The sequence below is a fragment of the Amborella trichopoda genome, chromosome 2 (genome assembly GCF_054954075.1).
Source record: "Amborella trichopoda isolate Santa Cruz 75 chromosome 2, AtrichopodaSantaCruz75HAP2 v2.0, whole genome shotgun sequence".
NCBI lineage: Eukaryota > Viridiplantae > Streptophyta > Magnoliopsida > Amborellales > Amborellaceae > Amborella > Amborella trichopoda.
The window spans coordinates 47623796-47649798 of NC_142337.1; the positions used below are offsets into that span (position 1 = coordinate 47623796).

Genomic DNA, 26003 nt, shown 5'->3' on the forward strand with positions numbered 1-26003 from the left:
CGCCATCTGATGGTGGTGACTCGGTGTGGGGTGTAATAAGCCCGGTTGAAGTATCTCCGGCACTTTTCTCTTTTATTTCTTGCAATCTCATTTTTTATTCTCAAGCATAATGCATAGTTATTTCAATAGCATCAAGTTTTAAGATCTTGGTTTTATTGTCATGTTGATTTTATTTTGAAGTATATGTTGTTGTAATAAGACCACCTGTAAGTTATCTTTTGCCAAAATAAAAAGGGTGATATAAAAAAAAAGTATTATTTCCCGGTAAAAGATCACATGGGTCTTTCTTTCACCTATGCCTAACAACTTGTCTATACCCACCCCCCTTCGCTTTTGACAAACTTCAAAATAAAAATTATTGTGAACTGCAAAATCAACCGGATAATTCTGACATTCATTAACATTTTTAAAATATTGGTCAATTTTCAAAACAACATCATTACCAATTCCTTTACATGGGATCTCAATCGGTTCAATATCATTTGTATCACGCTCTGATAGAAACTCATACTCGTTTTCTATTTGGATGAGCACCACTTGGATATTCTCTAAATGATCAGGTAAAGGTGTATTACCCCGAATATTAATAAAATATAGAGTATAAGTTGAAGCAACAGTTTATGCACATGGATGATTCAATTAAAGCTAATTAGAGATGATAATGTAAATTATAGTACTAGTAGATGGGCCATCACCAACAGGTTCTGCCGTTCGGAATTCCATTGATATCCTTTTCGGCTCTATTACAAATGCAATGTATATGACAATACTTGAAGACTCCCCTCCCAACACAAAAGATACATCTATATCGTCACTTATATCAATTAATTCAAAACCACTAGATAGACTCAAGTTGTGGTACATATGGGCAAGCTTTTTGTGCTTACCCTACAACATAAAACTGATATACTTCCCCTTATCCAGCCGTCCATTTTGAACAGAGGGCTAAGATTGCCCCAATCATAATGTCGCGTCTCTGCACTATTTTGTTTTTTAATTTTTTTCTATAAACTATTTTGACACCAAAATTTGTACATCCAATTCTCTATTAAACTCGCACTAGCTAAAAATATATTAAAAATATTTCCAATAAAATAAAATGATCAAAATAACCCTGAAAGATTTAAGGGGTATTTTGATCATTATATTTTATCGAAAAATTATTTTTAATATTTTTTTTATAGGTGCACCCCAATGAGATGATGGCACGTATCAAATTTCATATTCATGTAATTTATATAAAAAAACTAAAAATAAAATACTTTGAGATGTCGGATCTAAGATCAAACGGTGAGTGGCTCTCTTGATCAAAATTGGACGGCTGGATGGTAGGGGAAGCATAGATCTTCTATGCTGTAGGGGAAGTATAGAAACTTTTCCCGGTACATAATAGCCAACTTGTTTGGATCACACAACGTTAAATTCCTAAAATGACTTTTTAGTTGCTCCAATGAACTATTTTCATGGTATTCTATGACCTTCGAAAATCTTGAAAATCGACGGTCCAAAAATACGTTATCAAATACTATATTTTCAAAACTTAAAATCTATTTTTTTCTCATATCCATGCTTCTTGATGTTGAGATGATCAATTTATAGATATTTTAACATCAAAACAACCTCTACTAGTGAAATTTTTGAGCTTATTTTTGAGATAAGCTCAAATGTGATTGTTTAGAGCCTCGCCTCTATACTTTGCCCTTTAAATTCAGTAAGACGCCTCTATTCCCCTGCAACCGAGGAAAATCTCTTACGAGAGCGCCAAGAAAACGCACTCGCTCGAGCGAAGAAAGCGGTGAGGTGCTCTTTCGGCGCTAATAAAGTTCAGTTCCTCCTTTCTCCCTCTTTCCCCTCTTTTCTCCCTCTTTCCTCTCTTCTCACTCTAGGCGATCTTATTGCAGCGGCCCCCACTCTCTCTCTCTCTCTCTCTCTCTCCTCCTCTCTCTCTCAAAGTCAATAATGGAGTTGCTGAGGTCTCACCTCTCCAAACTTAGAATCCCCACTCCTTCGCATCGTGTTTACAAGCAAGAATGCTGCATTTCTTTTGATACACCAGTAAGCTTCTTTCCATTAATTTTTACCACAGTGTTCCTTTTATTTGTTTATATATCACTTGTTTCCATTACATGCTTATTGTTTTTTCAGGATCTCGATGTAGAAATTGGAGTTTGATTTTTTTTTTGTTTTGCTTAAATTGCAGAGGTCAGAAGGTGGGTTATTTGTTGATATGAACTCCTTTCTCGCTTTTGGAAAAGATTATGTGGATTGGAATTATGAAAAGACCGGAAATCCTGTTTATTTCCATATTAAGCAAACGAGAAAGGCAGTTCCAGAAGACCGGCCTCTAAAGAAGCCGACTCGTTTAGCAATAGGTGATTAGTTGTTCTTTTTGGTTGATTAGTTTTTGTTCTTTATTCATCTTTTCCTTCTTCCTTTATTCGCTAACTTGGAAATTTGGAATTTCAATTCCTTAAGGTTTTATGGTTCTACCACTGAAAGAGAGAGACATTTGGATGCTTTCTTAGCTAGTATTCATTAACTTCTTGGCTCAGTTTCTTCCTCTTTTTATTCATTAGTATTTGTTTCCGTTTATTTTGATGTTTTCCTTTTTTATTTTGTTCTTTGGCACCTTAGTTGATTATTTATGTTCATTCCTCACTTGCATTCGGTTGTCGAAAACTCTTCATTTTTTAGGGAGTCCATCTTTTTCTGTTTAATTTTGTTTCGTTATCACGTGTCAGATATTCCAGATCATTCTTTGCTGGATCGTTTCATCTTTTTGAAATATAGATATTATTATGGTTATTAGTATCTGAATTATGAGGTGTAATGTTCTTCAGTAGTTATTATTGTGGTCTGTTCTACTTGTTGAATCTTATTTCCTTGATTGTTGTATTGTTTCTTCTCTTGGCGTATGATTTGGTGGTTGTGATATGCTCATGTGATAATTTTTTTTTCTGTTATGCTCTATTCTAATGTTGCAATGCCTTCCAGGTGAAGCTTTGTGTTCAAGAAAACATTTTATGTAGTTTTTTTTACTTATTATTTCTTCTTTTTCTTTGCTCCATTTGTCTTTCTATGATGAATATTACTAATCTGAATGGAAGGAGAAAGACAACAAAAATGTTCTTATTAGGTGATCTTCATGTGTGAAGGTTGTATACCTTTGTGAGATTACACATCTCATTACTTTTTTGAATGAATGCTTTCCATTTTATAGAAGCAAAGTATCTTCTAAATTCTGGACTGTCTTTCAAATAAAATCAAAAGTTGCAAATACCCATTCAAAACAAAACTACATGCAGGTGGATTCAACCATTTATATGCTGCTAGCAGAATATGCCTTGTCTATCCAATGTTTATGGGCTTGATGCAAACTACGCCATAATGTTTCTATGCCCACGCCAAATAATGTGTAGAGAACTTAATGAAATGCATTGGAAAATTTTTGGACTCTCGAAGAAATATGTATTCAGAATGTAAAGATTATTGTTCATTTTAGCAGGTGTTGAAGGGGGTTTCGAGACCAATGAACCTGAATATGAAGATAATTATAGCATCATCATATTGCCTGACTATGTGATGCTTCCATTCCCTAATGTTGAGTTGCCAGAGAAGGTGCTTTCTTGTATACTCAATTAATGGGTTGCTATTTTTAATTTGAGAAAATGGGTTTACTAAATGCCAAATTCATTTATCCAATTTGAGATTCTTTTTGACAGGTTAGGCAGGCTGCTGATGCTATTATGTTGTCAGAGGGAGCTGAAAGAAAGGAGCAAGTTGCATCATGGGTAGCTGATAAGAAGCAAGTGAGTGCATATGCCATGGACCTACAACAGATTGGCAATGGTGTTACTATACCTCCACATGGATGGAAATGCAGCAAGTGTGATAAGGCTGAGAATCTCTGGCTTAATTTGACTGATGGGACGATCCTATGTGGGAGGAAAAATTGGGATGGTTCTGGTGGCAATAATCATGCTATTGAACACTACATAGCGACAAAATATCCTCTAGCTGTAAAGCTTGGGACCATAACAGCTGATCTTGAAACTGCAGGTAATATGCTCTATGATTTGATGATTAACAGCTAAATTTCTTTTAAAGGTTAATAAATCAAGATAATAAAAAATCAAGTATTATAGATGAGTAATGTTCAGGATCAACAATGTGAATGGCATGAGTAATCTAGGTTTCATGGCTGCTTCAACTTTTAATGTCTTCTCTTGGATGTTGATGACATTGTTTGTATCATTCAGATAATTAATCAATTAATTTCATTATTGTCCTCTCATTGAGCTTTGTTCCTTGCCCCCTTTGATTAGGTTAGAAAAATTTATATTCCATCACTACCTGGAGTCAGTCTGTGTTTTGGTTTCACTTCTGTCCATATTTTTTGCAACTCTTTCAGATTTGGGTGTAAATATTTATGAAATGTTGTTGGCAGCTCAGATGTTTTCTCATATCCAGAGGATGAAAGTGTTGAAGATCCATTATTAGCTCAACATCTGTCATTCTTTGGCATCGATTTTCCATCACTAAGGAAGGTCAGATAATGTTTCTATCGCTGTTTACTGCACTTGAAAAGCTTTGCATCTTTTAAAGTGTATCAATATGCAATGAGTTTCATATCTTGTTGCACGTTGATAGAAGTGACTCTAACATATTGATTGGAATTTTAGTTCTTACAGAAGTATATCATCATTTACTGGGCGATTATTCTTTTTTTGTCATTCCTTCAAAATGAAAGCCGCTGCAAATAATTTACTGAGGTTTGCTATGGTCCATATTTTGAGACTTATTTTTGTACATTACAATATTAAAAATCTGGTTATCAATCTTACTCATTTCCTATGGAATATATGATGATTAAAAAAAATGTATTCATGTTCTTTGATCTATTCTGGAAAGGGTGATCCCAGGAAGCATTAGGGGTCAAGAAAGTTCATAAAACAAGCTTAGGAAGTGAAATATTGTATTATATGAATCGTACATGAACGTCAACTACAAAATTGGAATTCTTAGCATCTACTAGGCTTTTGTAAAGGCAGCATTTGTAGTTGTTAATTCAAGGATTTGTTTTAGGTTCATCTGTCACATGTTCACTCATGAATGAAACAGTTATTGTCCTGGCTCAACTATTCTCTTGAATGGAGAGAAAGTGCAGCAATATCTTTCTTTCCTTAGAATGAGAATGCTATATAATACTGGCTGACAGTATATATGAAGGCAATGGGCATTTGTGTGATTCATCTTTTCCTTATTGTTGGACTAGACGATTACTGATTCTTCTAGGACTTAGTGTAGATTGTGATGTTGGATTTACTAGAATTTTTCTGTAGAATAACCTGATTAATTCAGGACCTGTAGGCTGAAATGGCCCTTAGAGTCGCATTTACTACTCTCATTTGCATGCTTGAAAGGTCCAAAGGCATTTGTAGTTGAGACCTATTAACATGGCGGAAGCTTGTATGATATTTGCACAAAAATGGTAAACCTCTGGCCATGACATTAAGGACTCTGAAGTCCTTGCCATAAGTGTGAGGACTTGTTGGGGGGACATCCTTTTACTTTGTGAGGTGTTTCTATCAAAGTGAGGCAGATCTTGATGTAGCTGTAGTCATCCATGAATGTTTAAGTCTATTGCAAGGCATTGGTATTTGGTGGTCATGGAGAATGCCTATGATCATGTTGATTTGGGCGACCTAAAGCGAGAATGGGTTTCAGAGATCAGTTGCTTGGATTACAGAGTTGATGAGGTGTCAAACCTCAGTATGACTGGAAGCATTCATGTGAACTATCAACCACCTCTGTTTTTGCAGATACTACTCTCATTTGCATGCTTGAAGGGTCCCAAGGCATAGGTAGTTGAGACCTATTAACATGGCGGAAGCTTGTATGATATTTTTACTAAAATGGTAAACCGCTTGCCATGACATTAAGGACTCTGAAGTCCTTGCCATAAGTGTGAGGATTTGTTGGGGGGGCATCCTTTTACCTTGTGAGGTGTTTCTATCACAGTGAGGCAGAACTTGATGTAGCTGTAGTCATCCATGTATGTTTAAGTCTATTGCAAGGCATTGTTATTTGGTGGACATGGAGAATGCCTATGATCATGTTGATGTGGGCTACCTAAAGCGAGAATGGGTTTCAGGGATCAGCCGCTTGGATTACAGAGTTGATGAGGTGTCAAACCTCAGTATGACTGGAAGAATTCATGTGAACTATAAACCACCTCTGTTTTTGCAGATGATGTATTATTCGTGTGATACTGATCCCTTACCACATGATGCTTGTAGGATGCTACAGAGATTTCTACAAAGTGGTCTTTGATTTGAGAATCAACCTGGGTAAGACTGTTTTGCATGGTTTTGGATGAGGCTTCTTTGCCAGGTTTACATGCCGCCAGGGGGAGGCTTCATCTATTGGTGGTCAAGGTTGACTGTTTGAGAGGGCATTCTCAGTATCTCTAATGGGAAGGGAGTGCGACACTTGTCAGGGCCACACCTTTTAGCATCTCAGTTTATTTCGTTACCATCTCGGGGGAGAGGTGGTAATGGTATCTATGACTTGTATGTATCATCTATGACTTGTATGTATCATCTATGACTTGTATGTATCATCTGTTCTGATGGGAGGATTTGTGCAAGCCGAAGTTGTGAATTGTCATAGAGACGGGTCTTGAGATTATGCATTTGAGGATAGCGAACAAGGGGAAATTGTATTAGCTTTTTGGGGAAGATTCCAGGACCCTCTGTTCTTTTTCTTTTATTGTGGGCAGGGGTAGATGGGAGGAGATATGGTTGTGAGAGATGGAAAAAAGGGATGGTGCATCACAGGTTGAGTTTTGACTGGATTTTGCAACTATGGGATCGCATCATAGTTGTGAATCAGGCTTTGAGAAATTTGGTTACTGTTTGAGTTTTTGAAGAATAGACACCTAGAGCTAGCCTCCATCTCATTGATTTTTACCCTTTTTCTCTAACTTTGAACCTTACTGGCCATCTGCTACCTTTTTCCATGTTAAAATCAGTGTAATCTGGGTGAAATTACACTGGATTGAATGGCCCATCCTCATTCTTGAGCCAATGATCTGGACTTTGGACTAGAATCATTTTATATGACTGGGAGAATTGTGACATTTATATTTATGTATAAAATATGTTACATTTATATTTTTGTATAAAATATGTTTAGGAACAAGAAGTGGATATAGGCATCTCATATAGTGGTTTTTTAGGACTGTTGTCTAACTCAATTCTTTTCTATAGTTTGTTTGATCTAGCTCTAGAAGACTTACTTTTCCTTTAGGCCAATTTCCATTGGAGGATTAAACATATGTCAGTTAATTTTCAGAGCAGATGTCAGCATGACAGCAACATTAAACATGTTACTATCGGTTCATACAAATACCAACTGGAGCTGCTGCTTTCAATTAAAACCTAGGGTTGCCAGACAATTCTTTGTGTTCTGTGTATTTTTGGTGTTTGAGTTTCATGCTTGAGTGGGGGCACTCGATCACAATGTCCTTTGTTCTTTGTGCCTTTGTTGAATGAATAGGCTTGGTAGGGGACATTGGATGCTCAAGAAGCAATTTAGATTCATTATCTCCCTCCCGTGGGGCCAGAGAGTTGTGAGCTGAATGGTGTACGAGGTGCTTGGTTTCTCTCAGTTCTAGATTTTTATGAATTAAGATTTAAGAAGTCTGGAAAGTCTGTTGGTACTGTAAGTTGTTTCTAGTACTCTTCGGATTGGTGTAACTTGTTCCCACTCATTTTACTCTACTTGGTGAAAGCATCAATATGTCAACTTACATTCCTTTCCAAGTTGGATTCATGCCTACAGTAATTACATATATGGCTTTAGACTCGAGATTCCCAAAGAAAACCTATTTGACTTTTGAATTCTGAACTTTCCTCTAGCTTGAGTGCAAGCAAGTGATTGTATTTCTTCTATTTGCAGACTGAATTAACGACTGCTGAAGAAGAGCTTGACCAAAATACCAATTTTGATTGGAACCGTATACAAGAGAGTGGGCGGGAAGTGGAACTGCTCTTTGGACCAGGCTATACAGGGCTCATCAATCTTGGAAATAGGTAAGTCTTATTCTTGGTTACTGCTATGTGAAATTTCTCAAATCTTGATATCCTATCCTTCTCTGTTCCTGCTGTGTGAGATCTTGTGTTCCTTCTTTTGAAACATGTTTATCCCGTGCTCACATTTGTTTTATACTTTGCAGTTGCTATTTGGCTTCTACTATGCAAGTAATATTCTCAACAAATGCTTTTTGTTCTCGGTCAGTATTGCAATGTATACTGAAGTTGGTTGCTTTCTATATAGAATATTACTAGTGAACTAAATCTATTTTGTTTATTGAGAACTTGTTTGCTGGCAGGTATTACGAGAACTTGAGTTTGAAAGAGTCATTTGGAAGGGCTCCTGCTGATCCAACACTAGATTTGAATATGCAACTGTAAGTTTTACTGTTATTACTAGGTGTTTATTTTCACATAAGTGTTTCAGAGAAAATCTTGTTAGATTGCTATATTCTTCTAGCAGCTAGCCTTATGTGGTGTAACTTGTTGTGTAAACTTGTGATTGAGTGATATTTGATCTGTCTCGGAATATCACAATAGGTATCCTATTTGGGGAATTTTTTGGGTGAACTAATTCTGGGTTTTGTTCTTGGGTATTGTGTCCTTCTAGAGAAATCCCGATTCTTGTGACTGAGGTTCCAATTAATGGTCGCTGGATTCTTTAGTTTTGAAAAATGTCATAATTCTCACTAGAGCAGTGTTTTGAAAAATAGTTCTGTGGGGTGGATCGCGCACCGAACTTTCCCAGTCTGGATCGGCAATCCGGCAAAATAAAAATAAAAATAAAATGAGAGAGTATATGGTATGTTTTCTATCATATATTCTAAATAAATGAGGTGCTCACATGCTCTTAACTGCAAGTACTGAGGTTTGATTCCTCCCCTTTTATTGAGGTTCAAAAAAATAATTGAACTTCCCTCCTTCAGTAATTATTTCAGCTTCAAAAATGCAAAGGCACTGATCAAACCGGTCACAACGTCTAGCCACCTAGGCTGCTCAATCCATATGCTAAATTACATATAAATTCTATATTATATAATATAAATTAGGGAAAATATCTCCATACTCCCTATTTTTAAGTTTCATATCTCAATAGACCCAAGAACTCAAAAGATATCTTGTAGCATAGAAATCTTAACTTTTATATCTTCTAACCCCCTATACTTATTTTACCCATTTTATTTCTTTTCTTTTAACCCAAACAATTTGTTTAAAGACAACTCTTTGTAAACCACGTCCTTTCTCTCTCTGCACATGATATTCTCCTCATTTCTCTCTTTCTCTTTCTACGATGACTCTCCCCAACCCCTTGTCTCTCTCTCACCGTATTACCCTTCTCTCTCTCAAGTCCTAATTTCTCTCTCCTTAGTGACTCTCCTTAATTCCTCTCTCTTTTTCTCTCTCACGTCCTAATCTCTCTCTCTCCATAGTGACTCTCCCTAGTTCCTCTCTCTTTTTCTCTCACTCTCCCTAATTTTTCTCTCTCCATCCTCTCACCCTAATTCCTCTCTTTTTCTCTCACTTTCCCTAATTTTTCTCTCTCCATCCTCTCTCTCTCTCCATGAATCACCGCAATTCCACTCTTTCTCTCATCGTGTTCCCCACTTTTTCTGTCCCCCTCCATGTCGTCATTCTCTCTCACGTCTTAATTTTTCTTTTTCCGAACTCCTTTCTCTCCGTATTACCTTAACTCTCTCTCCATCTATTTCTCTCCAAACCCCTATTTTGCAAAGTAGTCATCTCACTACTCATATAAATCTCTCTTAGCCATATGAAAGGCATGTAATACGGATGGAGAGAGAGACGGATGGAGAGAGAGAGTTGGGATGAAGAGAGACGGATGGAGAGAGAGAGTTGGGATAAAGAGAGAGATGGATGGAGAGAGTTGGGTAATATAGAGAGAGAGATAGGGTTGGGGAGAGTTACCGTGGAGAGAAAGAAAGAGAAATTAAGACGTGAGAGAGAATGATGGCATGGAAGGGGACATGAGAGAGAGAAAGAGTGGAATTGGGGAGATTCATGGAGAGAGAGGTTGGAGAGAGAAAAATTAGAATCATGGTGGAGAGAGAAAAAGAGAGAGGAATTAGGGAGAGTCACTATAGAGAGAGATTAGGGCGTGAGAAAGAAAAAGAGAAGGAATTAGGGAGAGTCACTATGGAGAGAGAGAGATTAGGACGTGAGAGAGGGGTAATATGGTGAGAGAGAGAGAGGGTTGGGGAGAGTTACGGTGGAAAGAGTAAGAGAGAAAAATAAGGAGAATATCATGTGAGAGAGAAAGGATGTGGTTTACAAAGAGTTATCTTTAAATAAATTGTTTGGGTTAAAAGAACAAGAATAAAGTGGGTAAAATTAGTCTAGGGAGTTAGAAGATATAAAAGTTAAGATTTCTATGTTCCAAGATAACTTTTGAATTCATAGGTCTATTGAGATATGAAACTTAAAAATAGGGGGTATGGAGATATTTTCTCTATAAATTATATTAAACCCACCATTAGTGAAAAACAATCATGTTGTACAATTTGGCAGTATAATAGAAATGATCAAAACTTAGAAGAATATAAAAATGCTAAGAAAAATGCTAAAAAAATAGGGTAAGGCTAAGCTAAAGGCATATGATAATCTATGCAGTAAACTGGAAACAAGAAAAGGTGAAAAACATGTCTTCAAATTAGCAAAAATGAGAGAGAAAAAGTGTAGGGATCTATATCATATTAAATGCATTAAGAGTGAGGATCAAAGGGTCTTAGTGAATGATGAAGATATCAACTAAAGGTAGAGAGTTTATTTTAAAAAATTATTAAATGATGAACACAATGAGAACATAGTGGTAAAAGGAACCGTTGACATAAATGAGGGTGAAGGTCATAGATATATTCATAGGATTAAGATATCGGAAGTAAAAGAAGCTCTGAAGATGATGAAGATAGGAAGGACTTTAGGATTGGATGGTATCCCCTTTTTTTGAGGTTCAAAAAAATAATTGAACTTCCCTCCTTCAGTTATTATTTCAGCTTAAACAATACAAAGGCATTGATCAAACCTTTGACCTTGTGGCCTTTAAGTCACAAGGTCTAGCCACTTAGGCTGCTCAATCCATATGCTAAATTACATATTAATTTTATATTATATAATATAAATTATATTAAACCCACCATTAGTGAAAAACAATCATGTTGTACAATTTGGTAGTATAATAGAAATGATCAAAACTTAGAAGAATATAAAAATGCTAAAAAATAGGAAGTAAGGTTAAGCTAAAGGCATATGATAATCTGTATAGTAAATTGGAAACAAAAAAAGGTGAAAAAGATGTTTTCAAATTAGCAAAAATGAGAGAGAAAAAGTGTAGGGATTTAGACCATCTTAAATGCATTAAGAGTGATGATGATGAATGATGAAGATGTCAACAAAAGGTGGAGAGCTTATTTTAAAAAATTATTAAATGATAAACACAATGAGAACATTGCAGTAAAAGGAATCATTGGTATAAATGAGGGTGAAGGTCATAGATACATTCATAGGATTAGGATATCGGAAATGAAAGACGCATTGAAGATGATGAAGATAAGAAAGACTTTAGGACTAGATGATATCCTGATAGAGGTTTGGAAGTGCATGGGGGAGATTGGCATTGATTGGTTGATCAAGTTGTTCAACAAGGTGTTGAGAACAAAGAAAATGCCAAACGAACCAGAAAAGTATTGGGGTACCTACTTATAACAACAAAGGAAATATACATAATTGTGCGGAACGATCGGTTGAACAAACTTATGAGCCATAATATGAAGCTCTGGGAGAGAGTGATTGAGCAACGATTAAGACATGAAACGAGTGTATCAGAAAACCAATATCGTTTTATGCCAGCGAAGTCAATAACCAAGGCTATTTTCCTACTTAGGCAACTGATTGAGAAGTTTAGGGTGAAGGGAAAAGACCTCCACAAGGTCTTTATTGATCTAGAGAAAGCTTATGATAGAGTATCTCGATATTTGATTTGTGCGTATTGGAAAAGAAAGGAGTCTCTAGACACTATATCGACTTGGTGCGAGATATGTATGATGGAGTGCTAACTAGTGTACGAACAACTAGTGGAGAGACGAGTGAGTTTTCAGTGACAATAGATCTACATTAGGGGTCAGCATTGAGTTCATACCGCTTTGTCTTAGTTACAGACGACTTGACTAGGCATCCTACAAGATGAGGTACCGTGGTGCATGTCGTTCGCAAATGACATAGTTTTGATCGATGAGGCCTGAAACGACATCAGAACTTTGGAAATTAGCCGGACTAAGAAAAATTATATGGAATGTATGTTTGGTAATAATAGAAGAAGAGACAAAGAAGTAATTAAGATTGAAGGCTAGGAAGTATCAAGAAGAGCACACTTTCAATATCTTGGGTCAATAATCCAACAGAATGGAGAGATTGAGGAAGATGTTACACATAGAATTAGAGTTGGGTGGGCGACGTAAAGATGTGCAATCAGAATTTTATGTGATCATGTCGTACCAATGAAGCTGAAGGGCAAGTTCAATAGGACAGCTGTGAGACCATCTTTGCTTTATGGGGCAGAATGTTGGGCAGTCAAAAAATAATCTACCTATAGAATGACTATAGTGAAGATGAGGATGTTGAGATGGATGAGTGGTAAGACAAGAAGGGATAAAATTCAAATGAATACATTTGGAAAAATTTAGGTGTGGCACCAATAGACGATAAGTTGAGAGAGAGTAGACTTAGGTGGCTTGGCCATGTGTGGCGCAGACCCAGTACAACACCCGTTAGGAGGTGTGAGTTAGTTCAAGTGGAAGGCTAAAAAATGGCAAGGGGTAGGCCCAAAAGGATATGGTTGGACGTAGTGAGAAAAGATATGGGAATTTATGGCCTCATTGAGGTTATGGCCCTTAATACTGATGAATGACGGACCATGATTCATGTAACATACTCTAATTAGTTGAAAAAAGGTTTTGACAATAATGTGATATTATATTAGATCTAATACAATACCAGTTAGGAGGTTCGATTTGATTCAAACGGAAGGTTCTAAAAGGGTAAGAGGAAGGCATAAAGGGCATGAATGGAAGTACTGAGAAAGATATGAGGACTTATGGTCTTATTGGGGGCTGGCTCTTAATAGAGCAGAATGACATAATAGGATTTATGTAGCCGACCCCAAACAGTTGGGATAAGGCTCTGATGCTGATAATGATGATAATGATATTATATATTATATATTATTATTGTATATTATATTCATGGTCTTCAAAATAAAAAAGGCTGCTAAGAGGACTCTAACTTCCAATGCTTATGCAAATAACTATGCATTATAGCCAGCATGGCTATTTTGACTTATGTTATATAAAAATATATATTATATATTATATTGTGACCAAATGCCCGATTTTGATAAATTTTTTTTCATGGTTTCAACCGATTTCTGATCCAAATCGGTAATTTTTCAAACATAGGACTTGAGAAATCCCAAACTGAGTGTATTATATAGACCCATGAAAAGGTTTGGGGTTGTGTTATTGTGGCTTAGAGTGTGAAGGAGTCTGACTGAGTCATTCATGTTCATGCTTTGCTTTCCTTGTTGGAGGATTGGTGTTATCTTGGTTTGCGCTCGAACCATACAGCTTGAGTCTAGCTTGACTAATGGGTGGTAAGCCTGAGCTTGGCTTTGCATGCCTTGTTTGCTTAAACAAGCTCATAAAGAAGCCTACTCAGCCATGAACAAGCCAATCGAGTCAAACCAAACCAAGTCAATATATAAACAAGGCAAGCATAAGGTATACTTATAGCTACAATTGTTTCTGAATTTTACATATATGAATGTGACCATTGCATGTGACCATTGATGAAGGCAACCAAACCAAGTTAATATAGGAAAAGTATACAATAAGACCATTGATGTTTGGGACATGGAGGTCACCATTAATCTTCACCATTGGATGTGAATTGGGTGGTTAAATTTGTTCTATTGACCAGGTTCAAAGTTCAAAAGATTTTTTTTTTTTTTTGTGACATACCCAAGCTATCAGATTTCATCCGATGGTTACAAGTAATTATGACCTCCTTGTACGAATGGTAAATGGTCCCTTTGTATACAATCGCTATTAATATATAATATTAATGGAAAATGACTAGATCCGCTTCACTACAAATTGCGGTTCACATGGACCCTCAGGTCCGCGTACAGCTTGCTGACCCCCCTCTTACTATATTTATTTTGGACCAAACCCTCCCCACCTTTTTTACATGTCCTTGTTCTTTACAAGAAAACCAACCCAATACAAAATCTGTTACTTGCTCATTCAAAGCTGAACTTCTATCATTTTCTCTGATGTTCCCTCTCTCTTTACCCTTTCACCCAACTGATATTTTTTCTCTATCCTTCACTGACTCTCTCTCAACCCCTTTCACTCTCTCTCTACAGTAGACTGAACCTGGGCTCTCTCTCTTCTCTACCACAAAACCGAACAAGATCTCTATCTTTGTCAAATCTTTCCCCCAAAATTGAACTAGCGCTCTCTCTCGCAAAACCCCAAAAATTCCTTAAGAAAACTCTAGTAAAGCTTGCAAAGTCAGTCATAAATCCATGAGAACATAGAATTGAAGACGATGCAGATTTTGTATCTCAAGTAAATGGTTCATGAGCTGTTAACAAAAGAAGAAGAAAATGGTTTGTGAAAGTGAAATCGAAGTAAACAGGGAATGCAGAGGTTGAAGAAGAGTGATGAGTGAAGGGGTAGAGATAGAGTCAATTGGTGGAGAGAGAGAGATTTCATTTTGGATGGGTACGATACATATTCTGGACAGGGTTGGTATTCTTAAAACGAACATAGACATTTCCATACTCTCTATGGTTAAAAAAGGTGGGAAGTAGGGTTTGGTCCAAAACGTAAATAGAAGGGGGTCTGTGGGCTTTACATGGAGTGGAGGGGTGGACCGCATATTTATCTGTTGAGTGCATATCTATATGTGAGCCAAGCTATAATATATATTTATATATCAGACAAGATACTCATATCCACATTTGTATCCTGGATTTTGAGAAATGCATAGTCATATCCTATTTCTCTGTCTCCATCATGACATTTGTATCCATATCATGGCATCTTATACATTATTTACTAAATAATGTCTAGTCAAGCTCGAGCTGAGCTTGCCTCAGCTTGAACTTGGCTTGAGTAATGAAACAACCTATCCAGCTCAGCTTAGATTGTCTTGGTTAGTTGTGCTGTAAAATGGTCTTCAAGCTTTGCTCCTTAGAAGCCAAGCCTAGTTGGCTTGGCTTGTTGACACCCCTAAGGGGCGTTTTGATTTTTGGAAGATGCGCTTTTGGAAATTGTCTTCCAGGGAAGTAGGTACCTTGAGTTCTATGATCCCTCATGGAATTGGCGGTATCCACTTTTTAGCCTTAAATGTATGGCAAGTGAATACCGCAGTATCCACTTTATTGCATAGTTGTTAGGAGCGGGAGCAGGTGCTGAAGCCTCGGATCGAGTGTAGGTGATGCCAGTGCATAGGCTCACAGGTGATTCATTATGTTCAATGAAATTGGGCGTCTGAAGAAGGTTGGGATTGTGATGCACAATTCTTCTTCGCCATTGTTCCAAAAGTTTATGAAGATTGGTGCTGTAAAATTGAGATAGAGATAATGGGTTATGGTTGGAGAGGGGATTCTAATGATCGGTTGCTGCGGATTTTAGAGAGAGAAATTGGTTGGAAGAGAGAAAAATGGATGATGAGTGCCTGTAAATTTGAGAGTTTTTGGCCGGAGAGAGAAGGAATAAACTTTTAAGATGTCAAAAAAACCATAGATAAAATTAACACAGTATTTTCTAGCCAAAATAGTGCTAATGTATTTCCGAGATTTTTTTCCAGACATAGCCAAACAGGAGCAATGTATTTCCCAAGTTGCATCTAGATACTACCCAAAGAGTAACAACCCATTTGCAGGTAATGTATTATGTCAGTAATGTATTATGCCAGTAATATATTTTCTAGACAATATATTTCTGGGTATCCAAAGGACCCCCTAATGATTTGTTGATGTGTGATTTTTGTCAAGATTCATGTAGAGGATAGAGGGTGTGACAGTTACATTTTTTCTGTTTTGCTTTCCTTTTTCTGTTATTGTGTTCAATTTTCTGATAGAACTCAGTTCAGTCCTTTTTAGTCTTTTAAAGCTTTAACTTCAGAAGTATTTAAATACATTTTCATGTTGAAGAGATGTAGATTATTTAAATCATGCGCTTTTTCTTCTATGGCAGTTCAAAGCTCGCACATGGGTTGCTATCTGGGAAGTACTCAGTTCCTGTCCAAGAGGTATATAAGCATGGTCTGATTGTTTTTATTATGCCTTTTCTTTCCTTGGTCTTCAAATTGACATTTTGGTGCATTTTTCCACCAGATAAATGAAGCAAAAATTATTTTGGACAAAGCATTAAGTCCTGTAAGTTTCCTCATTTAGCCAACCCCAATTAGTTGGGAAAAGGCTTTGATGATGATGAAGTTTCCTCATTAGAATAAATGGCAAACATTCTACATTCTCGTTGCTGTGTTTTGCTTTTTATGTTCTATTTGATTCTTTTCCCATTCATCCCTTCTATCTGTGAGCTTTCTGTAAGAACTTAGGGGCAGTTTTTCTTGATCATGTGACAATTGTGATTGGAGATCAGTTTTGATCAATTGGTTGAAGTACGAGCATTTCTATTTTTCCATGACTCACATCATTGTAGTGTGGATCTATCCATCATAATATTTTAGATTTTGCTTATTGATCATTGTATACTTCTATTGGTCCCCCTCAAATCTCGAAGGAGTCAAGTTTTTGTGGGTTTTACCTGATGGAAGCAAAGCACATGGAACTGTTTTTGGTAAAGTTAAATACTAATATTGAAAAATAATTTATAACATGGACAATATTATGTATGTTTCTTTTTATATATTTTGATGGTTATTATTCTTTCAGTTAACACTTTCAGAAAAAAAATAAAATCAGATAAGTATTATTCTTTTGGTGGAATATTTATGATTGTTCAAAATGATTACTTGGTTGCCAACTGGGACTCGGTGCCCTTCATTTTGAAACTTGACAGAGAAGTAAGTGTTTAGGAAGGAAACCATATACATCAACTTCCACCTCATTGTGCAAGCAAATGTAGATGCATATGAAAATATGGAAGAGGTGACATGATCGAAAGTGGAGGGGGTCCCTCCCCACAATAATTGAGTCTCTATGGACTGCATCTTGAGCTAGGAGTCCACCTTGTAATTAGCTATTCCCTGCGCACATGGAATGTCACTGAACTATTAGAAAGATTATGAATATCCTCCATGATGTCAACAATTGTTCATGGGAAGGCACCATCTGTTATGACATTCATCGTTATTGGACACACAATGAACCAGAGTACTAGAAACTTCGAAAAAAAAAATGAACAGGAGCACTGGACATGAAAGCTGAGTTAGGAGGGCCATAGATCTTGCAAACCTCGGTATCATTATTGGACACAGAATGAACAGGAGAATTGGACACTTTGAGCCCAGTCAGGAGGGCCATGGATCTCACAAACCTTGGTATCTTTATTTCCGGCAAGACCTTCAAAATCGATCTGTTACATATTCACATGTACCCCCACTCCTGGGGCAGGGTATCAATGGACTACCATCAAAGATAAATTTCATAGGTCCCATCATACCTGGAGCTGTTCATTCAGGCTTTAATCCACAACCCTCTCCACTCATGAACTTGTCCTGAATGGAAAATTGCGGACTGCTTAAGGACTAAAGCATACATCAATTTATTTTGACTTGTTACTGAAGTAAATTTTTATCCGTAGATAAAATTTATGTAGACTATACAGTCAACAGCATAAAAAAACATTTCTGTAGAATATACATGAGTTATGGGTCTTAGCATGCACAAAATATATGCACAATGACAGGATTTAAGGGAAGAGCTGAATTTTCCTGAGGTAAACCTCTTTAATCTCTCACTTCTCTTGGGTGGTTATAATCCCTCCCTACCTTGGGAGGTTTTGATCCTGTTTGCCATCCTAACAACATGCTAAAGTGAAATATTCAATGCTTTATTTTCCAATTCATCTACTATACTTCGAGGAAATGCACATTCATCTTGTAACTTTTGAGGAAATTTGACTTCAGGAAGCAGTTTTCCTTCTGGTAGTTGGTTGGGAACTGGTAGGTGGTTGGGAAAGTGCTTAGGTAATGACATCCCTCCATCAGGAAGGATCTCATTTACATGTGAACTCCATAGGGTCTTGTAAAATCATCCAGCAATATTCTTCACATTCATGTGGAGAAGCCTCCAACCAAAGATGAGTTAAGATTGCGGAAGGAGTTTTCCATTGTATAATAGTTTAGCTTCATAAAAATGCACGAGTTCACTTAATGCCTACATCCTACATTGCAGTAGTGTGTGTATTTGGATTCTTTTCTTCCAAGTGCCTCTTAGATGCTAAATGCTGGAGTTATCTAACCGAGAAATGCCACAAATTTACCAAATTACTTATCCATGAAGATCATGTTTTTCCGTGAGGGTATGTGTGATAGACCTATATTAAACTCTAGTTAGATAGGGTTAAAGAGATATTTTATAGCACTAAAACGGATCACGTGAGATTTGAATATCTTCACCCCAATAACAGAATCCTCATAAAAACGGGTCGCACTTGAAATTTAGAAGATTGAAAAAAATGTTAACTTGTGGGTTTGCGTTTCTCTGTCAAAATACTTCGTGGGATTTGCTACCCTCTGTCTCTCGTGCCAAAATGTTCTGCCTCTCACTCCATTTATCCCTACTGAACCTCCTTATGCAGTCTCTCTCCTTGTTTCCCCTTGTGTGATCTCTCTCTCCATTGCTGCTATACAAGTGTTGAAACTCTCTCTTTCTCTCCATCTGAAACTCCACTTTCTCTTTCAAGCTAATCTCTCTTGGGTTCCCACTCCAAGCTGACTGCAATCTACATGCATGTTGCTTAAGGTAGGACTTTTTTATTCATCTGAAAGCCCTAACCTGGTATTTATTTATTTTCTTGAAATGTGACCCTAACCTTTGCTGGTATAGGTAGGTGAAAATTCAATAAAATAGGATTAGATGAAGTAAACTTCATTTTCTGATGAGTATAACCATTTTTTTATATCGGCCTGATATCGGTGATTTTGTTACCCTTGTCCACATCTTTCTCTCTCCTGAATTGGGAAAGCTCTGAGAGCAAAGTCTCATGAATCTGTACAACTAGTTTCATCATCAATTCCATCTGTAGACATGGAGGCCAAACTTGGTGCATTACTTAATATATTTTGACTCAATTAATGGGCACCTCAGTATACATGGGGTTCTACTGGTGTTTTTGGATGTGTACCTGTGCTAGCATGTTGTGAACCTTGTTTGCTATTTTAGCATACATACCTCTTGCTGCCCGAAGTTCACTGTTATGCTTTGATAAGGCCTCCTTTAGCATCTTTGATTCCACCTCCAGTAGCAAAAGGCAAGAATTTAGAAACTTGGGACCCTTCTGGCCATGTTGAGCATGGTCTTGGGCAAATTCAGTATTTGGGGCAAGGCAAGAGGTTGTCTCAATAAGCTTTTTCTCTCATAAGAGTGAATCTTGCTTTCAAAAGGACACAAAAGGAGACTACTTTATGTTCATACATAGATAATTTTATACCTACAGGTATACCTACATGTATGTGCGTAAACATGTAGCAACTCTTGTTTTTCTTTCCATTGGTATTCATAGGAAAAGAATGTACTTTCACCCGCACCGTCTTATGTGCCAAGAATCCATATAATCATATTTTCCAAGCATATCTATGAACGGTCATATATTAAATTTTAATGTTGCCTTCTATTGATGTTTTAAGAGACCCATTGGCATGATTGTCTTGCTTTAAAGAATGGAAGCCCCACCCTATTTAGTAGATAGAAGATACCAGTTAGGTACAAATCAAATATGTGGCGAATAAGAAAAAAAATCAAGAAATTCTGATTTTTTTTCAGCCAAACAGTGTTAAATTTCAAATATATGACAATTCAAAAAGAAGGTAGACAATCAAGCATGCACAAAAAAACACAATATACAGAAAGCAGGCAATGCCTTTATTCAGATTTCCAAAAATTTGGATTTATTCAAATCCTATTTTGTCAAACATACCCTAAAGCTAAAGGAAACATCCTTAAATGATTTTCCTCCTGAAGACAAGGGGCCTGATGGCTAGTTTATATGTCTTCAGCGATCATCTTTTTTAACCAAAAAACCAACTCTAGATGAACAATCTGAATTTCAGATTAATCTTGTAGACTTTCAGAAAATGTATAGCATCTTCCTATTGTTCTGATCAGGATTACTGCAACACCTTGGAATTTCCTTAATATTGCATGGCAACTTTTTCCAAAAAAAAAAAGTGTTGATATGGCCTAAGATGGGGAGTGTCAAACAAAACACATAGCTGGGTTCCAATCTAATACCCCTTAAAGTAAAGTCATGTGCTTTTCAACTGAGTCATCTATTGATTCGTGTTTTAATAATGAAACGAAACTGTGTTAGTTATGTAAAACTAATCAATTGTTTGTTATTTGCATCATTTGTACTTGGCCATTTCACTCTGAAATGACTTGCTCGATAGTATTGACAGAATTCACTTGAGAACTCTCAGAAAAATGTTAGATGCAAGTCTAAAATGTGTTGGGAAACATCTATCCGTTGATTCTTACTTGCGCAGAAATATGATCATACGGGAAAATATCCTTAATTAACCTCTCCATATTAAATTTTAGTTTTCTGTCTTGAGTTAGTATGGTGAAGATGAACTTTAAAATGAACTCAGTTATGCCTCGATTTCCATATTGCCATATTTATGTGATTGCATGTGAGTCTTCTCGATGTGATGTGCTATTTATACTCATGGAGAACTGTGTATGACTTCTCTACACCAGCCATGATTCCCACTATCAATGGCCCTATTAAACTAATCATGAGTGTTATAAATGACAAAGACAAAATATTTATTTGGAATGTAGTTCTCTCTGATGAGCAATTATTTTTATTTTTATTTTATTTTTTTGACGAAGTATGAGTAGTGAAGTTCTATTAAACAAAATAAGGGAGGTTTTGGTGCGTTAGACACACCTGTTCATATGGGTCCCCCTTCCAAAGATTGGGATTCAAAATTTCAGGGGTCGATGATGTTGTCCACATTTATCATGAATCTGAAAAAAATATGAATTTGGAATGTTAGATGTGGCCAACTTTGAAATTGTGTTTTTGCATCATTCATTTTACTTCTTCACAGCTCATTATACCTGTACCATTTTTGGAGCTGCTAATGGATGGATGCAAGGCGGAAGTGTGTTTCCAGTGATTTACTATGTGTTTCATGTCCTAAATCAATTGAAAACCTGGTGGGTTTCATGTGTCCAGGGATGCACCGAATGTATTTGTTAACTTTCTAGGCTACCAGATCCCTTAAAATACCTCCTAAGCCCGCTGGGAAACAGAATTAAAATTTAGTGCTCCACTACTAGTCCGTGACCTGCTCACCAATCTTTTGGACAACTGGTGACCTGATGACAACACTACAAGTCTACACTTTCTGGGATGTAGACTTTTTAAATATTTTCATTTCAATCTTACACATGGTCAGTGCACTAACAGTCGTATGGATTTTCAACTAGGTTGGTCGTTCTGAAGATTGTGAATTGTGGAGGGATTAATTTAGCTGTGATTGATAACTTTCTTTCATGGAGTTGTAAATGGTTGACTGTTACATGCTAGTCTATGTAAATGGCATGAAGTTGTTGCATGCAGTTTTTCATGTCTGTTGCTTTGTGTGTTTCTTCTTTTTAAGTTCTTATAACCAGTTCAGCTTTTATTCAGAGCCAGGAAGGAATTCCCCCTCGCATGTTCAAGATGGTTATTGCTGCTAGCCATCCAGAGTTTTCAAGTATGCGGCAACAGGTATTCAATATTCTGTTTTATGACCTGTTGATTTCCTGTTATTGCTTCTTATAATCCCAAATGTCACAAGGCTATCATTTCTATGAACTTTGCTATATAAGTTGTGCTGAAAGAAGAAATATTGAAGTATCGAGAAAACATAAGTTCAAATGATGTTTTTTGATTGCCATGCATGGTTCCTTGGATTGTTCTGTAGCATTTGTTGAATCTTCTAAAATTTTTATATTGTATTTCTTCTGTGGTCTAGTCGAGCCCAAATAGTTGGGATAAGTCTCGGATGATGGTGATTTCTAATGTGGTCTGTATCAATAAAAATGGTGTCTGATTGAACCTCTTTGTGGATGTGTATACAATAAACAAGGAAGCATTTCACTTATATGTTATGAGGATTTCAGCAATCCATTCCGTTTTTCTTTCATAACCATCTGAGCCCTTCTTTACAGGATGCGTTGGAATTCTTTCTACATTTTCTGGACCAAGTTGAACGAATCAATGCAGGAAAACCTGAACTTGATTCATCAAGATGTTTCAAATTTGGTGTAGAAGAGCGGCTACTTTGTCTATCGGGAAAAGTTGCTTACAATAAAAGAACAGATTACATTCTTTCATTAAATATTCCTTTGACCAAAGCTACTAATAAAGGTAATGTGCAGCCACGACTTTTATTCTTGTAATTGTCTCTGAAATTTGTTTTCATTATCGTGTTATTTGAGATTTCAGAACAGCTGGAAGCATTTAACAAACTGAAAGAAGAAAGACGTTTCGAAGGGAAAGAAATGTAAGATGTTGCAAACTTGACAGAAAACCCATATTTTATTTCTTTTCTATATTTGTATTGTAATTATCGTAAGTTTCCAGCTAATGGGTACCAATTTGTCACAGAGCTTCTGAAGAAATTGTACGCCCAAGGGTACACCTGGAATCATGTTTAGCAAGCTTTACATCACCAGAGGAGGTGCATGATTTTTACAGCACTGCATTGAATGCTAAAACTACAGCAATAAAGTAAGCATAGATGAGTTTTTCAACTGGTGAAAATAATCAATTGATCCTTATCTGAGCCACTATAAATTGATTTTCTCCAACCCTGTGAAGTGCCTGTTGCATGATGTACTAAAGTCAGAAATTTCATTGTTGAGCAGAACTGCTGGCTTGACAACCTTTCCAGATTATTTGGTTTTACACATGCGTAAATTTGTGATGGAAGAAGGATGGGTGCCGAAAAAGCTTGGTATCTTTCTCGGAGTGTTGATACTGAATCTATGTTGCATGCTGCATTTACCTCCTAGTTTCCTTTTAAACTCAACATTTTGTCTGATTCAGTTGTTTGGTGGTTCTATATTGCAAACATTCAGATGTATATATTGATGTGCCTGATATAATAGACATCAGCTACATGCGAAGCAAAGGGTTGCAGCCTGGGGAGGAGCTTCTACCTGAATCAGGTTGGCTATTTTGCTACATTTCAACAGTTAAAATTGACTAGTCTGAGAAAATTTTTCATGTGTAATCTTTTTGGTTGAAAGTCTATTATTGTTGAGGTATTGTGCCACAGTTCTCTGTTTCATCCTTCCTCTGCCATTTGACTGCAGATTCTGAGAAGGGTGGCCCAGTTAAGCCTTATGTCAATGAAGATATTGTATCACAGCTTACTAGCATGGGGTTTCCTCTTTTGCACTGTGAGAAAGCTGCAATCTACACATCAAATGTTGGAGTAGAAGAGGCAATGAATTGGTTACTTGCTCATATGGAAGACCCAGGTCCGCATATTGGAATATTCAGTTTAAGCTTGAATTTTTATTATTCTTTATGCAACTAAAATTCCCTTATACAGTTTTACCTAGAAGAATAGCCAGAACATTTGAAACGGTTTTCATGACTATAATATCTTGGATTATCTCTAAACTTGCCTGTTAATGCTATTGGGGTTTAAGTGCTTGGGGTGTCACTAAGATTGCATTATCTTGGTTCGATATCTAGGCACCAACTTAATTCAAATTCAATCAATGTAAATCTTCTAGTGAATCCTGAATTTAAAACAAAAGTATTCTGTGCCTCATATAATTAAGAAATTATTTAGCTGATCAAAACCTCTGTAAATTTGCCATTTCCTACTTTCTTGTCTTTTTATTTCTTCCATGACTTCTTGGCTTGTCAGAGAAGCAGGAAGTGAATGAAAGCATGTGCTTTTGTATGATTTGCGCTGAATTATTTTTGTTTTTTCCATAGCTACCATAGTGTTTTTATTTTTGATAAGCATTTGGGTGCTTGTTATTTTCCCTAACTAATATTGGCGAGGTAGCATTCTGCCTCTATCCATGTAAAGGTAATACCATCTCAATTCTTCAAGAGGGCAAGAATACTTTTGGTGAGATTTAAGAGAACCCCAAAGAAAATAATACCCTCTAAGTTATCTTGTTCCTTTGAAGGATCCTGAAGTTTGCAACCTGACTAGCTACTTGAAAGAAAGTAGGAGGCACATTTAATCAGGAAAGCCAAAAAGCACATGCTATTGCTGGAAATCAGTGTTATCTTATGTTTTCTATGCTTATTAGAATTGACTGATTTGTATGCCCTCTGACTGCAAAATTTGAGGTTCCAGATATAGACACACCAATTTCACAGGAGGTGGAGGGCGCAGGAAATCTTTTAGCAGCAGTAGATGAAATGTGCCTTCAGACTCTGGTTTCATTTGGATTCTCTCCCGATCTTGCTCGAAAAGCATTAATGTCATCGGTAAGATTTTTCTTCTTTCCCATTGCTTGTCTTCAGTTTTTCACAATGCCATGTGTTAAGTAGTTTTGCTCAAGTCAATGGCCTAACAAGTTTCTAAGGAATGAGAATTATGCTGATAATTATGTCCCTGCATGTTTTTACATTTTCTATAATAGTTATGCAGTTATCGCAACTGGTTTTGAAGAACCTAGTCCGTGTAGTCCCCCCTCCCACCCCCCGACCTTTTTGTTCCTTCCTACAGTAGGTTGCTTCTCATTTTATTGACAAATATTGCCATGTTTTTAACTTCTTTTTCAAAATTTCCATAGGGTGGGGATGTGGAGAAAGCAACTGTAGGTTGCTTTTCATTTTATTGACAAATATTTGCCATGTTTTTAACTTATATTTCAAAATTTCCATAGGGTGGGGATGTGGAGAAAGCTACAGACTGGATATTCAGTCATCCTGATGCTTCAGCCACGATGGATATGGATGCCACTTCTAGTGAAACAGAGCCTACGAGTGACCAAGGACTACCTGATGGAGATGGAAGTTAGTTTCTTTATCCTTTTTTATTTCATTCTTCTCTTGTTTCTTGTTATTCCTCATACTCTGTTACCGGTCTTTTCTATAGAATATATGCTGCGGTTGTGGATGAAAATGTGAAACACATGATTTTTTTTGTTTGGAACTACATGTCTTGTGGAATATGTAGCTTGCAACTAGTGATGAAGGACCAAGGGGCCTTGGCTCTTACATGAGTGTAACACATGAGGTTGGCATAGAAAGAAAGGTTTGCGTATGATTGAGTAAATAGGTTAGATTTATGTGTTCTAAAGGGGTGTTGATTTCTGCATACACCAGGACATCATGGTTCTGGAGGTCTTGAGGTCTTCTATACCGAGGAATGTAGGATAGGAGGCTCAAAAGATGTAGAGCATACAACTTAGGCTAGGTCTATTGGGAAGGTTTAGATATTATTATGACAATAATTGGGAGGGTTTCAGGGTAGGGGATACCTTGCTGGAAATTAACAGTCCAGCAAGGTATGAGAATTGTTACAAAGGAAATATCGGGTTCAGACTTGAGTTTGAAGGCTACCAAGGTTAGGGTAGCTAGTTTGTCTAAGGTTTGGAGATGTACTGCAAGAGTTTGTAGAAGGCTTTGAATGAGTAAAATATTTGAGGAATTTTGGATGGGAAAG

The 26003-nt window shown here is 36.8% G+C and overlaps 1 protein-coding gene across 9 annotated transcripts in view; it reads left to right on the top strand.

Moving 5' to 3' along the window:
• The first annotated feature begins 1623 nt into the window (after positions 1 to 1623).
• The window catches only part of UBP14 (ubiquitin-specific protease 14), a 38673-nt gene continuing 14293 nt past the window's right edge, over positions 1624 to 26003 (top strand). For 2 of the 9 annotated variants that reach the window (XM_088858356.1, XM_020662501.2), the window contains exons 1-20: positions 1733 to 1822; positions 1902 to 2055; positions 2201 to 2372; positions 3506 to 3618; positions 3723 to 4059; positions 4453 to 4547; positions 7963 to 8096; positions 8240 to 8296; positions 8396 to 8473; positions 16373 to 16427; positions 16513 to 16554; positions 22004 to 22084; positions 22528 to 22726; positions 22805 to 22862; positions 22967 to 23089; positions 23227 to 23315; positions 23440 to 23529; positions 23677 to 23844; positions 24687 to 24820; positions 25222 to 25351. In XM_088858356.1, coding sequence (XP_088714482.1) covers positions 1960 to 2055; positions 2201 to 2372; positions 3506 to 3618; positions 3723 to 4059; positions 4453 to 4547; positions 7963 to 8096; positions 8240 to 8296; positions 8396 to 8473; positions 16373 to 16427; positions 16513 to 16554; positions 22004 to 22084; positions 22528 to 22726; positions 22805 to 22862; positions 22967 to 23089; positions 23227 to 23315; positions 23440 to 23529; positions 23677 to 23844; positions 24687 to 24820; positions 25222 to 25351 — 2251 coding nt within the window. In that variant the 5' untranslated portion in view covers positions 1733 to 1822; positions 1902 to 1959. Of the gene's footprint in view, positions 1823 to 1901; positions 2056 to 2200; positions 2373 to 3505; positions 3619 to 3722; positions 4060 to 4452; positions 4548 to 7962; positions 8097 to 8239; positions 8297 to 8395; positions 8474 to 16372; positions 16428 to 16512; positions 16555 to 22003; positions 22085 to 22527; positions 22727 to 22804; positions 22863 to 22966; positions 23090 to 23226; positions 23316 to 23439; positions 23530 to 23676; positions 23845 to 24686; positions 24821 to 25128; positions 25352 to 26003 lie in introns of all 9 variants that reach the window. The other 7 variants (XM_088858358.1, XM_088858357.1, XM_011622184.3 and 4 more) reach the window with 6 other exon arrangements.